Genomic DNA, 13144 nt, shown 5'->3' with positions numbered 1-13144 from the left:
AGCATAGGGGAGAGAGAGAAAGAGAGAGAGAAAAAGAGAGAGAGAGAAAGAGCTGGACATTTCTTCTCCGAGATTTATTCCGCAGTTATGTTTGCTGGCTATCCAAGTGCCTTGTGATATGCACAAGCATATTCTACATTATTGGGGTATATCCTTTGACAACCAGTAGATCTAACGGCTGATAAACGAGTGACCTATGCAAGTTCGGTGGCTTGTCCTGGGCAATTGAACGTTTGGATGAAAGACTGCTAGTAAGAATTCAACTGCATCCAGAGGTAAGGTTCTGTTTAGAGAGCACTTGGCTTGCCTGAACCTGGCTACGTTGACTCGTTTTGGCTCATGGATTTACCCCCATTTAGCACTCCTGAAACGCTTCTGCTCTTTGTTGGGGTCCCACTTCCAGATCTTGAGAACTCTGTGAGATCGTGGAGAGAAGGCTCTTTGTACATGGCCACTGCAAAGCAAAAGAGAGGCAGCACATCAGCACGCGTTACGGGCTACTCAGTCGGTTGGTGCAAAGTCCATCTGCGAAACGTTGGGATTTTTCATTCAGCAGTAGTCAATGTAGGGAGTGAATGAAGTAAACATGGCAAGGAGACCTCTTCCATTTCAAACACTCCCTAAGAACCTCTGAGCTCCTCTTCAGAGGAATGACATTTCAGAGAAGGGAATAACCACAGCTCCCTCCCTCTCCCAGTCAAATCACCCACCTAGCCACTGCACTTAGGAAACTCTGCAGGATAGACCTAAGCTGATATAAATCAACATTTCCTTACTAATGGTGAAGTAGCGCTGTTGGCAGCTGTTATTTGACCTGTTACTTGTATACATAGCCTAAGCAGGTGGGTGCGAAAATGGGTTTTCATTCTTCTATTTCCTTTGTTTCCACACACATTAGAAGTGAGGATCAACCTCGACATCGGTTGCCTAAACCTTGTCCTAAATGTAGACTGCCAAACTAGTCCAGCAGGCACCCAGGGCTATGTACCTTTGAGATCTCCTCTCTGATTTCAAAATGACACACTGCCTTAAAAGGCTACTTATAAGAGCATAAGCCAGAAATAGAGGGCTTTGTTCCTCTTAAGAAAGGAGCATATGGAAGCTGGTTCTTCTCGAGAAAAGGAGCACCCCCATACATCGACTGAGATCTCCCTCTTTGCATTGACCAAAGAGGGAGCCAAGTCTGTCCACAGTCCTGATTCAGGGGCTTCAGTTAACTGGGATGACTTTAGGTCCTGGCTTTTAATACGCAGCGGTGTACATATGCCACATGCGTTATTACCTTTAATGTCACATGCTGATGCCACGTTAATTGCAGTTTAATAAGCACCGCGCATTAGAGCTTTATCTCAGGCAAAACCAGACAAACATCCTGCAACATAAGGCACAGATTGACAAGCTGTACAGCAAGTCACTGATGGCTTGTGAGCAGACGTTTGAGCCGTTCCAGGTAGAGCCTTCGTTATCTGTAACGGAGACGCTGTGGCCTTTGAGCACAAACAAATATGCGTATTTGCTTAGATTAGAGAAATGCAGAGGTAACATAGAGAAACCTAAAAAAAAGCAGCTCTGGTTAGATTAAAAGCGTGTTACAGAACATTATACTCCTGTGATGTAAGTAGCTGAACCCTTCAAATATGTATGCACAGTGATTAAACATCTCTGACACAAGATAATGCCCATTCAGATAGACGCAGCAAACCCAAGCAATTACCTTTTAAGGGTTTGGGAAGAAAGTGTGCTGCAGGTTTGTTTTTCTTCACGTGGTTTCCTTTCATTATTTCTCCTTCTTTGTTAAGACCCAAATACCAACCCCGGCCAGACTGTTGCTGTCTGTAGATCATTGAAGAATACGTCACGTAGTAGTTTTCAAATACTGATTCTTTGAATTTGCATTCAGGTGTAAAATGTTCCTGTAAGAAAGTAACAGATCAATATGTGCAGTGCTGAATCTCACGTCAGGTAATGAAAAAGCATCCAATCCACTGCTTTCCCAACGGTTAAAAGACGTACCTCTCATCCTCCACTATCCAATTACAAAACACAGGCCCCAAAAGTATTAACAAAAGAGTAACACAATTTGAAACCTGTGAAATGATGCTGTGAGCAGTTCAAAGCAGCATAATAAAATCTTTTTGAACAATGAGTAAAGAGTCTAAGTGAAGAATTATTGATTCGTGCAACTAATGGACATTAGGCAGATGCAGCCCTGATGCCAATCCCAAGGGACCGGCTGCGGTCCAGCCCCACCGGCGAGAAGCGAGGCCATGTAATGCTTTTATGCATTAACTGCTGGCCTTAACTGCTCATGAAGAAAGTGCAATAAAAATTCAAAGCCAGGATGCCACGAGTAAATGGTCGTCTCTTACTAACCCAGCAATATTAAGTTAGCTTCTAGCAGCTGCCTCTTTGGTCTAATCTATGCTCTGTCTCTGCCCGGCGTATCATCCACAGAAAGCCAACCTGTCAGAGACCACTGCAGACATTAGCCTCTGCTCTGGGACTGGCAAGAGTTAAACGTTACCACAGCTGAAAGTGTACAGGATCGAGCTTTAGTCTTCATGTTGAGCTGCTCTGCTTCTTTTGGGGAGATGGCATTGGGCTAACGGTTAAAATAAAGAGTGATAACCCAGGAGAAAGCCTTTTTCTTCCTGCCAGTGGAGTGACTGGCTTGCACTGTGCAATGGTCTTGACCCCGTCAATACCTTTTAGCACTATTGCCCAGATTCAAAAAAGGGTACAGCCATGAAACATGGGTCTTGGAGGGACCTAACACCAAAATGCCAGACCTGACAGCACCACTCTCCTGCAGCTGCTTCCTAATGCCGCCGGGTGCTTCAGGTTTTTAACGTTATAAGTTCTGACAATGTCTCACCTATGGACCCCTAAAAGTCCATAAAATACGAAAGAGGAAGGACTTGGTCTGGTGATGCAAATGTTAATATCGCAATCCTGCCTGTGGTTGCAGCGCACAGCAGCCAGCTGTTGGCTGGTCTTTCCTCCTGAAGGCAGCCAGCTTCAGCTGAGCTGCCCTTCTGTGTAAAGTATCCTACAGCAGCGTGAAAGAAAGGGGGGAAAATTGTGCTTGCATAATGACTGTAATTTCGATTTTAAAAAATCAGAGGAAATTAAATGTCTCGGGAGCTTAAGATGTTCTTATCTAGTTTGTCAAATATTCTTGTGTGAGAAAAAGATGGTGTTTAAGAAAAAAAAATCACTGTGCATTTTCTGCACATCTTTTTCCATTTTGTCTTTCCATAGGAGAAAGAAAAAAACCCTCCCATCCTCTGACTGGCGTTTGCTTTAACAAAGAGCATGAAGTAAGCAATTTTCTTCTTTTTTTTCCCCTTCAAGCTAATTGGCTGTTATTTAGTTAATTGACAATTGGTTTCAATTGCTGTCAAACAGGGACAGTCACTGCATTTCTGCAAGATTTCTAAATAAAAGACTTCCATCACGGTACCCTGCCCAGCACTGGCCATGTTAACAAAGACTATTGCAAGTGCATCATCCAATTAGCAGCAAAATGGGAAACTACAGTGCTCCCACCGGAAGATTATGGTTTATGTACAGTCATTTGGAGCTGTTTCGGGTACAAAAGGCCTGTTTGTACACAGCAGCAGAGGGTCAGATTGCAAAGAGAACCACAACATTTACTCTGGCTCTCTCAGGGAGCAAGTTAACCTCAATATGAGCAGCAGGAGCCAACAGCCCACAGAGTCCCGTGAAGCAGGGTGAGGAGACAGAAAGAAAGTCACTAGAAAGCTCCTTCAGCCCTGATTTGTCCCTTGGCTGTGAGGCTCGTGATAACAAGCCGTGGTGGAAGCTCTGAGCTGCTGGCAGTGAGTTCGCAGTTGAGCCCGTGTGCAGCCAGACGCCAGCCTGATGGTGCCCACCAGCCATCCCCCGTGGGCATCACAGGCAGCAGTCCCCTCCCTGCAGCATCACTCTGGAGCGGTGACTTCTCACGACAAACGTTGGGGCATGGAAACACAGACACCTCTCTATAACGTGCTCAGTTACCACAACAAATTCCCTCCCAGTTTTTCCAGCACTAAAGCAGACCACCTCGTTCACCTGGCTGGCTTGGCACAGAACTGTGCTCCTTTGTCTTGACTGACAGCTGCTTAATTCCTTGGCTACAGCTGCAGCTGCAGAAAGGTGCTGCATGAAGGCAAAGGCATCCTCCTTGCCAAATAAAAGTTGATCCCACCTGAGCTGTTTGCAGAAGCTGAAGTGCTCTGCTTGCTCCTGAATACTAAGCAGCTGCTTACCTTTCGCAAGTGTTTGCTCCCACCCATCACTTGCCTTTAGTTTAATCCAGCGTGTGTCTTTCCTCCTCATTAAAAAAAGAGCAGGGGAGGAGAAGTGCAGAGGGAAGCTCTGAATGAGGAATGCTAGCTAACGTGCTCCTGATTTGGGGGGTATCACAATTAAAATGTACTTTTCTGAGCTTGGCAAGCCCATGTGCCAACCCAATTGGGTACGGACAAGGCTACTATCAGCATGTCAGTTCAAAATACAGTTCAGAGCCGGAAGTGCAAAATAGCCATTATGTTATCTTTGCTGGCAAATTCTTTAATACTTTACAGAGGAAGTGTAAGCTGGGAGAGGGCTGAATGCCCCTATTAAGACTGATCTTTTCCAGCTCATATGGTCAATCGTATTGAAAATTTATAAACATAAATAAATGTTGAATTCTAGGACCAGTTTTTTCCTGTCTCTCAGCTGTCCTCTTTGTTCATTTTTGCAATAAAAATAATTCAAATGAGTTTTGAGAAATCTAATGTTAGGAATATATTGTTAAACAAAACAGATGAAAAATAGGTATTTGTGTGAAATGGTATTTCAATCTTGGCTTACCCCAGAAGTCAGAGATGATGGCACCTGCACGACAGTAAATTGTACTCACCCAAGTCCCTCACACATGCACAGTAACAATGAATGGATGAATGAATGAATAAATAAAAGTTAAAGAAAGTCTGGATTCACTGTAGTCATGACTCAGCCATGCTTAAGTAAGCAAGAAGAGGAACTGTCAGGAGCTGCTTCTTGGTTTTGAGCTGATCAGCTGCACTACTGAAATGTTCCTTCATGAACAGATCTGCAGCTGCATTAAATATGTGAAAAATAATTTAAAAGAGAATAATTTGGTGTTTGATAATGTGGCAAAAAGGCCTTGTAGCATACACTTACAGTAGCTATATTTCCAGGCAGCTGACTAGATTATATCTAAAATAATCCAGTCTCTTCCATACAAACATTAGGGGTCTGCCAAGGCTGAAAGCTAAAATACTGTAAAAGCGAAGCTGGAATTCTTCCTGCTCTAAATGTGCAAAAGCTGTGTTTCAAGCCAAAGACCATCCAGATTACCAGCCATCACACCCACCTACACTGCAGGATTGAAGATTAATTATTCTGGCCCCCAAATGATTGTGATGCAGGAATTCAGACTTCCCATAGACATAAAATGGGAAATCTGCTTTAAAGAAAGGTGCTTAGTGTCTCCACGTTTCTGCCGTATTATAAGAGCCTCTTGTCAGGATGGCTGTAGGCACAGCGCACATAAGGAAGGCAAAGATATTTGTTCTCTCCTATTTATTGCATACTGTATTTGTATCACGAATATCGTCAGCAGGGGACATCACCAAATACTTCACGAGCAGTAAGTTTAAGTCCTTAGGTCAATACTGAGTTTGTTAAATGTCTGTGTATCACTGTAGGTTGAATGTCCTGCAGCTACCCTACAGCAGTTGACCAGAACAATCAGAAATTTTATTCAGGTGGATTTAGTGCCAGGACCATGAATAAACAACAAGGAAAGAAAACTTAACTTTGAAAAGTATTTGGGAAAAATATTGGGTACTTGGGAAACTTGGAATATGGTCTTACATATTGAGCATATTATTATGTTCCATGTGATCAATGACTATGTCTGCATATGGTATTTATTCTTTATTTTCTCCACTTAATGAAAATTGGATTTTTTTCCCTTCATATCCTGATTTCTTTCAGCACTATAATGTAGCCCAGGATTCCATTCTATAATCATGAATTTTTGAAGGAGCCTCTTTAAGGCTCCAGAGTAGTGATTTTCTGCGCCACTGAGCCTGCCTTTTTTTATTAGCAGAGATTGATTTTCTCCATCTTGGCACAAAGTTCCAGGGTATATCCTCTGGATCATCACGCTGTAATGTGCAGTGATATCAACAGCACAAGATGCGAATACTCCAACTTTAATGTTATCAGAAATAACAGCTTTAGATCACCAGTGTGAAGAAACCGGTATTCCATGAAGCCATCAGAAGCCATTTGCTATAGGAATGGAAACTTACAATTATCTTGAAGCAATTTATTCTGGATCAGATATATTACAGTTCCCACAGACAGGTTCCAATCCCATGATATTGTCCATTATGCCTAAATCTACCTATTTTGAGGAATTCTAGCCATTTCAGTGGGAGCAACTCACAATATATGAACACGTACAGGTCTTGTAGAATGAGAATTTGTTTGACCATGTAATCGTGACTGTGTACAACAGTCAGCAGTCACAGCAAAAGACATACTCATCAAAAAGCTGTGTGGGCTTTTCAAGACAGATGCGAGATCAGTGCAGTGAGGAGCTTCCTTCTGGCCATGCCTCTTCCAGGTGAGTTCTTGCAAAGACATCGTAGGCACCCCAAGGCCCTCAAGAGGTGCTGCAAAGCTGAACAAACTGCTGCCTGAACTAAAAACTACTGCTGAACAGGAATTTGTGGAAGGCTGTAATTCCCCTTGAGTTCACTACAATCTGAAGGCATGTATATAGAAAAGTTACACTAAATTCTTTCATCAGGAAACCTACTTACTGGCAGGAGCAACAGGAAGGCACAGTTTTCCTGGAAGGTGATTCCAAGCAGCTCCATAGCATGGAATTGCCTGGGATAGTGCAGTAAGCAGGAATTTATCAAGTGAAACACAAACTGTCAGTGGTGTGTAAATTTACTTAGGGCAAAGCTTCCAGAAAGACTAAAATGGAGCCCAAGGACACAGCTGGATATCCAGCATCTCCAGAGTAAGATTTTGGCTTGTCACTAGGTATTCTCTGAATCTATGAGAAAAGCACTGAAAAGATCCTGTAATTACTCCCTTGACATCGTTCCTTTGCACAACAAATCAAATGCACAAACTCGGGGAAAAATGCACACAGTGAACTGAAGCAGAAAACATATTAATTACAAATACAGAGATTTAGAGGTTCAAGTTTTGTTCATTACTCTTTTTCTAGCCTTGTCCGTGACTCAGTTGTGAAAACTTGTCCAAGTCATCTTTGCCCAGATTTTTAAGTGGCATTTAGGCACATCAATAAAAACCTATTTAAAGCTTGGTGCGTCACCTCTCAGCGTGCTCTGCCCATGGAATGGATGTGCTGCCTGATGACCCCGGGGAAAACGACTCAGTGACTGCAAACAATGCTGAAATTTAATTGAGATAGGAACTATGCATGATCATATTATTGTTCCCCTGACTTTTGGTGATGCTTCGCTTCTACAGCTGCGTTGATTAACCAAAGCACTCCTTAATTGGGGCAAGAGAACTAATGCATGATACGTACAGAGAGAAGACACTCTTCTGATTACTGCAGAGGAAATTAATCCTGTTAGAGAAAGCCCGTAATGTGGTTTAAAAGTTCTGCAAGATGCCCAGGAGAACACCTCACAGATGTCAAACACAGGCACCTTTCCTAATCCGGCCCACAAAGTTATGGGATGTAATTTACTTGATATGAATAAGAAAGAGAGCAGATCCACTTTGCCCCCAAATGCTTCTCTCCTGCGTCAATGCTGAGCTGCACTGAATGTTGCATCCCTGACAATCCTGGAAGCATGGTACGGGAAAACCTTTGCAATTTCCTGAATGATCAAGTCCCTCTATAAATATTTTAATACTTTTTAATGCTTGTACTTACCCTTTTTTAATTTCTGTGGCTTTAGGGCACCAGACGTGCCAGTCCTAGCTCAAAATCAGTGAAATTCTGATGTGACAAAAGGAAGAAACTAGTCTTTAAACATTGCCTGTTTTGTGAAACTTGGGAAGGTTCATTAAGGAGTAACTGCCCATCAGGTTGTCTGAGGGCTCTAAACCAGACTAACAGAGAAAATCTGTGTGATAGAATCCTACCATTACCCAGAAGCTGTTTTTTTAATCATATGTAATTTTTATTGTTTCACACATGCAAAAGTCCTGTTACTGCTTCTAAATCTGTAAAGAGAAGTCTCTATATTTAATCTGCAATTGAGCCTCTTTGGAGAGAGATCTTCTCTACTAGTGTAAGAATGGGTTTGGGGTTAGAAAAAAAGATCAGAATAACTTTGTCAATGTCTAGCCAAAGGTTTTATTGCATGATAAAATCCCATGATTCATGGACTGTACTCGCAGGTTTGGTTGAGGACTGGTTAACACCACTATAGCCTCTGACTAGGTAATCTCCAGTTGAAAAATGGGAGATGGAAGCATTCTGCACGTTTTCTCCATACTTCTACACTCTGATCTCATATTCTTCTCTAAGTATGTGCCACCGATCACCTTTGGACAGTGAACTTGCTGGACCTTGGATCTGATCTGCTACAGCTTCTCATGATCCTCCCGCCCGTGTGACTGAGTCAAGCAGAAGAACTAAACCTTCCTGTCTGAGCAAAGCACCAAGAGCTACCCAGCGGGCAGGTCAACTGAAAAGCAAGAGCTGCCTCAATACATGACCTGCATGGACACTACAGAAAACAGGGATGTTGGAAAAGATGTGCTCCCTGAAAACATGCTGGGAAAGATCCCGCTTGCTCAACCTAGACAAAAAAACAAGTCATGTTACATCACTGAAGGCAGCAGAAGCAGGTGACTATCTAGTGCATCAGTAGCTGTGCATAGTGTATGAGTACCCAGAGCCCACCGAGGCTGGTGGTTCCTTTCAGCAGCCTTGGGATCATGCCAGCTGGTGAATCCTGCTCCCATTCAGAGCTATAGGAGAACTCCCTTTTCCTCTCAGTAGGCTCACGATTTTCCCTAGAGCAGCCACTCCTTTTCATAATTTTCCTAAGCTCGCCGCCTCTATTCCCTGCAGCAGCGGCTTCCTCAGGTGAAGCCAGCACTGCGGAAAACATATTTAAAATGTGTCTGTTGTTGTTTTTTATCATAAGCAAATTTATTGTCTTATTTTTTCAGAGCTTTCTTCTCTCGACTTTTTATTTTGGAAAACAGCACATAAAAGTACCCAGTGTGCCTCTTCTGTGCCGTTCATTACTCCACATCTCTCTATCATGTCTCTGCTTATTCATCTCTTGTCTTAACTAAGCGGGCCTAATCTTTTTAAATCTCTCCTCATATGAAAGGTTCTCCGTGCCTCTAATCATTTTCATTACCCTTCACTGAATCCTTTCAATTTTTTTTCCCTCTATCATTTCCAGAACTGAAACACAACATTTAAAAAGAGGCCGTACCATTGGGTTGCGTAACGGAGGTAAGATATTTTCAGTCGTTTGTCTTATGACAAAGTAAAACGGTCTTTGCTGTTCAGCCTCACTATTGTGCATTTGTACAAAAGTTCTCTAGCTTTTAAGTTGTGTCTCTGATAAATACAGTCCAATTTTATGGTGTTTCTGACCTTCTGATCAGTCAGTGTACCCAAGCTTGAAATTTAAAGGAAGGGAGAAGGAAGCAAAAGGCAGATAGGACAGCTTTCTTCCCCAGAACTAGAGCAGAGAGCCCCAAAGATGCGAAGCAACCTATTTTAGAACATACCCATTATTACACAGATAACCTGCCAGCCGTCTCAATCAGATTTCTAGCAGTTACAATTGACATCAAATCCTGGTATTGTCAAATCTCTCTCACGCAGCTGTTGTGCAGAATGTCCTCAGCTTAAGTGTGTCACTTAGTACTTTAAAAAAAAAAGATTATCCAAGTTGAAAAACTCCTTTTAAAGTATGGGGCCCGGGTTCTGCTTTCAGTTAAAGACAGCTTTGCATCCCTCTCGTTTTAATGGCCAAGCTCTGAGCCTGTTGTCGCGGCCAGTGGCATGAGATGCTGAAGGACTAAGAGGAGCCTCATGAGACCCTGCAGCTGCCTTGTGTTGAGGGAACTACTTGATCGTTTGCTCCTCTGAGCTGCTAATTGCCTGCCAGCTCTCCCTTTGGCTTTGTATGCCACTGCCTCCGTGGGACACGGGGATGGAGACACCGTGCAAAGCCTGGTACCTTTCACCAGGCAGCAACAAGCTGCAGCGAGAACGTGCGGAGGAAAAGCCGCTCCATCAGGCAGATGAGACTAAGAGATGTGGCTTTATCACAGCCCGGCCGCTGCGAGGGGAGATGGCTGCGAGCTGGCGAGAGCAGCTGAGGAAGAAAACATGTTCCTGTCCCAGTAGCCCTTTTACACAATTACTCTTGTATTCGTCTCCATCATCGTTGTCCCTGGGGGAAACCCACACTGCAGCTGCCGGGGCCGCAGAGCGCGGGGTGGCAGCCATGGGTTAATGCGCTCCTGGAACGAGGTGACTTGGCCGGCGTTGGTTAACACACACCTGGGAGCGAGGGGCAGGAAGGGCAGCACAGCCTTTCTGCTGCCACATCGAGTGCCTTGGCCGTACCACCCCGAAACACTGCCGGCGGTTAGTGGGCTGCGGGAGATGGGTAACCTGGGCTGAGTTCAGCAGGCAGCGACAGCTGCGTTGGGAAACCTCCAGAGAGGATGGGCAGCGATGCTGGAGCTTGACATCACCCAGCACTCCCCTGGCACCTCCGTGGCTGCAGCTCTCCTGGCACCGGGGAGCTCCCCAGACAGGCTCTGCAGAAGTATCAGGGCTAATGAGAAGAGTGTGGGATTTACTGCTGTATCCTAGATACAGGACATCAGCCCTGGGGTAAGGAGATGGAACAGATCTCCTTCAGCCCGTCACCCATGAATTCATGCAGATTTATCTTAAAGTGCTGAAAAACAATAATCTGATCAGTGTTTGCAGCAAGCTGTAAATCTGGCTGTTTAATTACAAGCAGGGACATGACCCTTTTAGCAGCGGATGCTCCTAGAAGTCTATGGAAAAAAGGAAAGCATGCAAAGGTTTCTCTCTTTTTGGGGGAAAGGCAGCTGAACGAACAACAGTCAGAACAAGTGCTACAGTCCCTCCCATGGGAATACGTGGTAACGGAGAATGTTGTTTCTGTGGTAACCTGCAACCTGGCTGAAAGCCTGTCCGTACAACTGCTGGGAGTGACGATGGGGAAATCGATGTGGAAGTTGATCTCCTCGTTCTTTGCCTGGATGGTGAGGTGCTATCCTATGTTTCTGATGGCGAGCTCATGGCGGCAGTGCTCTTCCACCCAAAGGCTGGCCAGATACTCCCAAGCACGGCCTCAGCTCAGCTCGGACCTCCCCAAGCTCCCACCAGCCACCTCGCTGACGCTGAAGAAGAAAGATGGGGGTCTGCCCCAGAGGAAGTGCTTAGAGACAGATGCTCTTTTTTTTTTTTCTGCATGCTAGAAATTGCCTGCGCTCACTGACGGCGAGAAGCTGCAAGCAGAAGATAAATAACAGCACGAGCAGCAGGAGAAGAAATAATGCCACATTACATCAAACAGGTCCATGCTTCACTGTCAGCCTAGAGTCTATTCCGCACGAAAGGACAGCCTTGCCGATTGGCCTGCATATTTTATTAATGTGGATGCATAATTGTGGTGCTATGGATGAGCCAATACTTGGCCATTCAATACCGTCCTTTTACGCTGGAGTTCTCGGGAAAGGCATCCGTCCTGCTTGCTGTTATTCCCAGTGTGCAGTTAGCGGTGCTCTCAGAGTGCTGCTCTTCTCTCCCCAGCCCATCCTCCTGCACTGCCTGGGATGGAATCGCTGCCTCGCCGTTACCAATGCTACCAAACATGTTTTGGGAACGCACTGTAAAGTACTAAATGCTGTATGGTCTTTGGACTGGCATTATTTACTAAAAATAATATTAATACCAAACTAATAGGCCTATTAATTAGGTTTTTATTCTGCAAAGCACTACATTGCATGCTTAATTTTTAACTTGGATAATGTCAGTGTTGGGAAAGTTGAGCAGGTCATTGCACTGAACAAAAGCAGTGACTCTTTCAGGACCGGATGCAAAACGTATTATGACCAAGGAAAATACTACCTGTGCCTTTACTGCGTTTTGATTCGCTTTCTAACGTTCAAGTCATCTGCAAAGAAACATATACATCTTGCTTTAAGTAACCGAGGCTGTTTGATATTTGCCACTATTGATTCAGCTTATTTGCTGTAAATAAAAAAGACTGAGCTTAACATAATGGGTCACAGGTTCAAGGAGTTGGTTAGCTCCACCCTGACCAAACCAGCGACTCTGTAAGAACAAATGGTAATGAGACCTTTTCAAATGAGCTTGATTTACTGCAATCCATTTCTTCGTGAATGCCATGGATGGATATTTTTTAAACCTTGGTAGTTTGACAGTGCCAGGACATTTCTGGCAGCCAAGCCCTGCTTCTTGATACAGAGTGGTGATGCTCTTTGGAATTCCTCCGCCCTCATGGCTTCCTAAATTATGCTATTGAACATACGCTGCTAAGAGGATCTCAGAGGGGTGTTTGTATTAGATGACAGGCTAATTGAGGGCTTTGAGAGATTTAAGATAGCAAAAAACTTTTTAAAACAAGATAATCAAGGATTACACAAGGGAGATGAGATTGAAGAGTGACCCTTTATTTGAGAGCTGATGCTGACTGGCAGAAAACATCTGTTTCAGCAGGTGGAGGTCCCACCTAAGAAGGGACACGTATGCAGAAAACAGGCTAAATTTCTCTCTGTAAATGACATATATGCATTTTTATAAGCAACGTCCACTTTTCCTCAGCCCCTCCCAAATCCAGCCCTGTCTGAGCGACAGGGAAACATCAGACAGACCCACGAAGCTGCCTCCAAAATGCAGTTTCTTTGGGTTTTAGAGTTGGTACTTCCAAATAGGGGCCCTTCATCAAGCCATATAAGTGCAGAAAGAAACAAACATTTCTAACACCTACTTCACGATATGGCTATGCCGTTAACATCAAGACCAGGCTGAATAATATCTGTCCTCTTAAAAGCCCTCCAACAACTGTCCTAATGAAATTAGGAA

General features: G+C 44.0%; 1 protein-coding gene across 3 annotated transcripts in view; it reads right to left on the bottom strand.

The window, feature by feature from the left end:
* Positions 1 to 317: 317 nt before the first annotated feature.
* FGF13 (fibroblast growth factor 13) overlaps positions 318 to 13144 on the bottom strand; it is a 329179-nt gene continuing 316352 nt past the window's right edge. For all 3 annotated transcript variants that reach the window (XM_086619401.1, XM_086619400.1, XM_009981323.2), the window contains 2 exons: positions 1715 to 1913; positions 318 to 454 (listed from right to left, as the gene is read on the bottom strand). In XM_086619401.1, the coding sequence (XP_086475527.1) occupies positions 318 to 454; positions 1715 to 1913 (336 nt within the window). The remainder of the gene's footprint in view (positions 455 to 1714; positions 1914 to 13144) is intronic.

Source organism: Tauraco erythrolophus, chromosome 13 (genome assembly GCF_009769465.1).
Source record: "Tauraco erythrolophus isolate bTauEry1 chromosome 13, bTauEry1.pri, whole genome shotgun sequence".
Taxonomy (NCBI): domain Eukaryota; kingdom Metazoa; phylum Chordata; class Aves; order Musophagiformes; family Musophagidae; genus Tauraco; species Tauraco erythrolophus.
The sequence above is the reverse complement of the archived record's forward strand: the minus strand, read 5'-3'. Positions and strand labels throughout refer to the sequence as shown.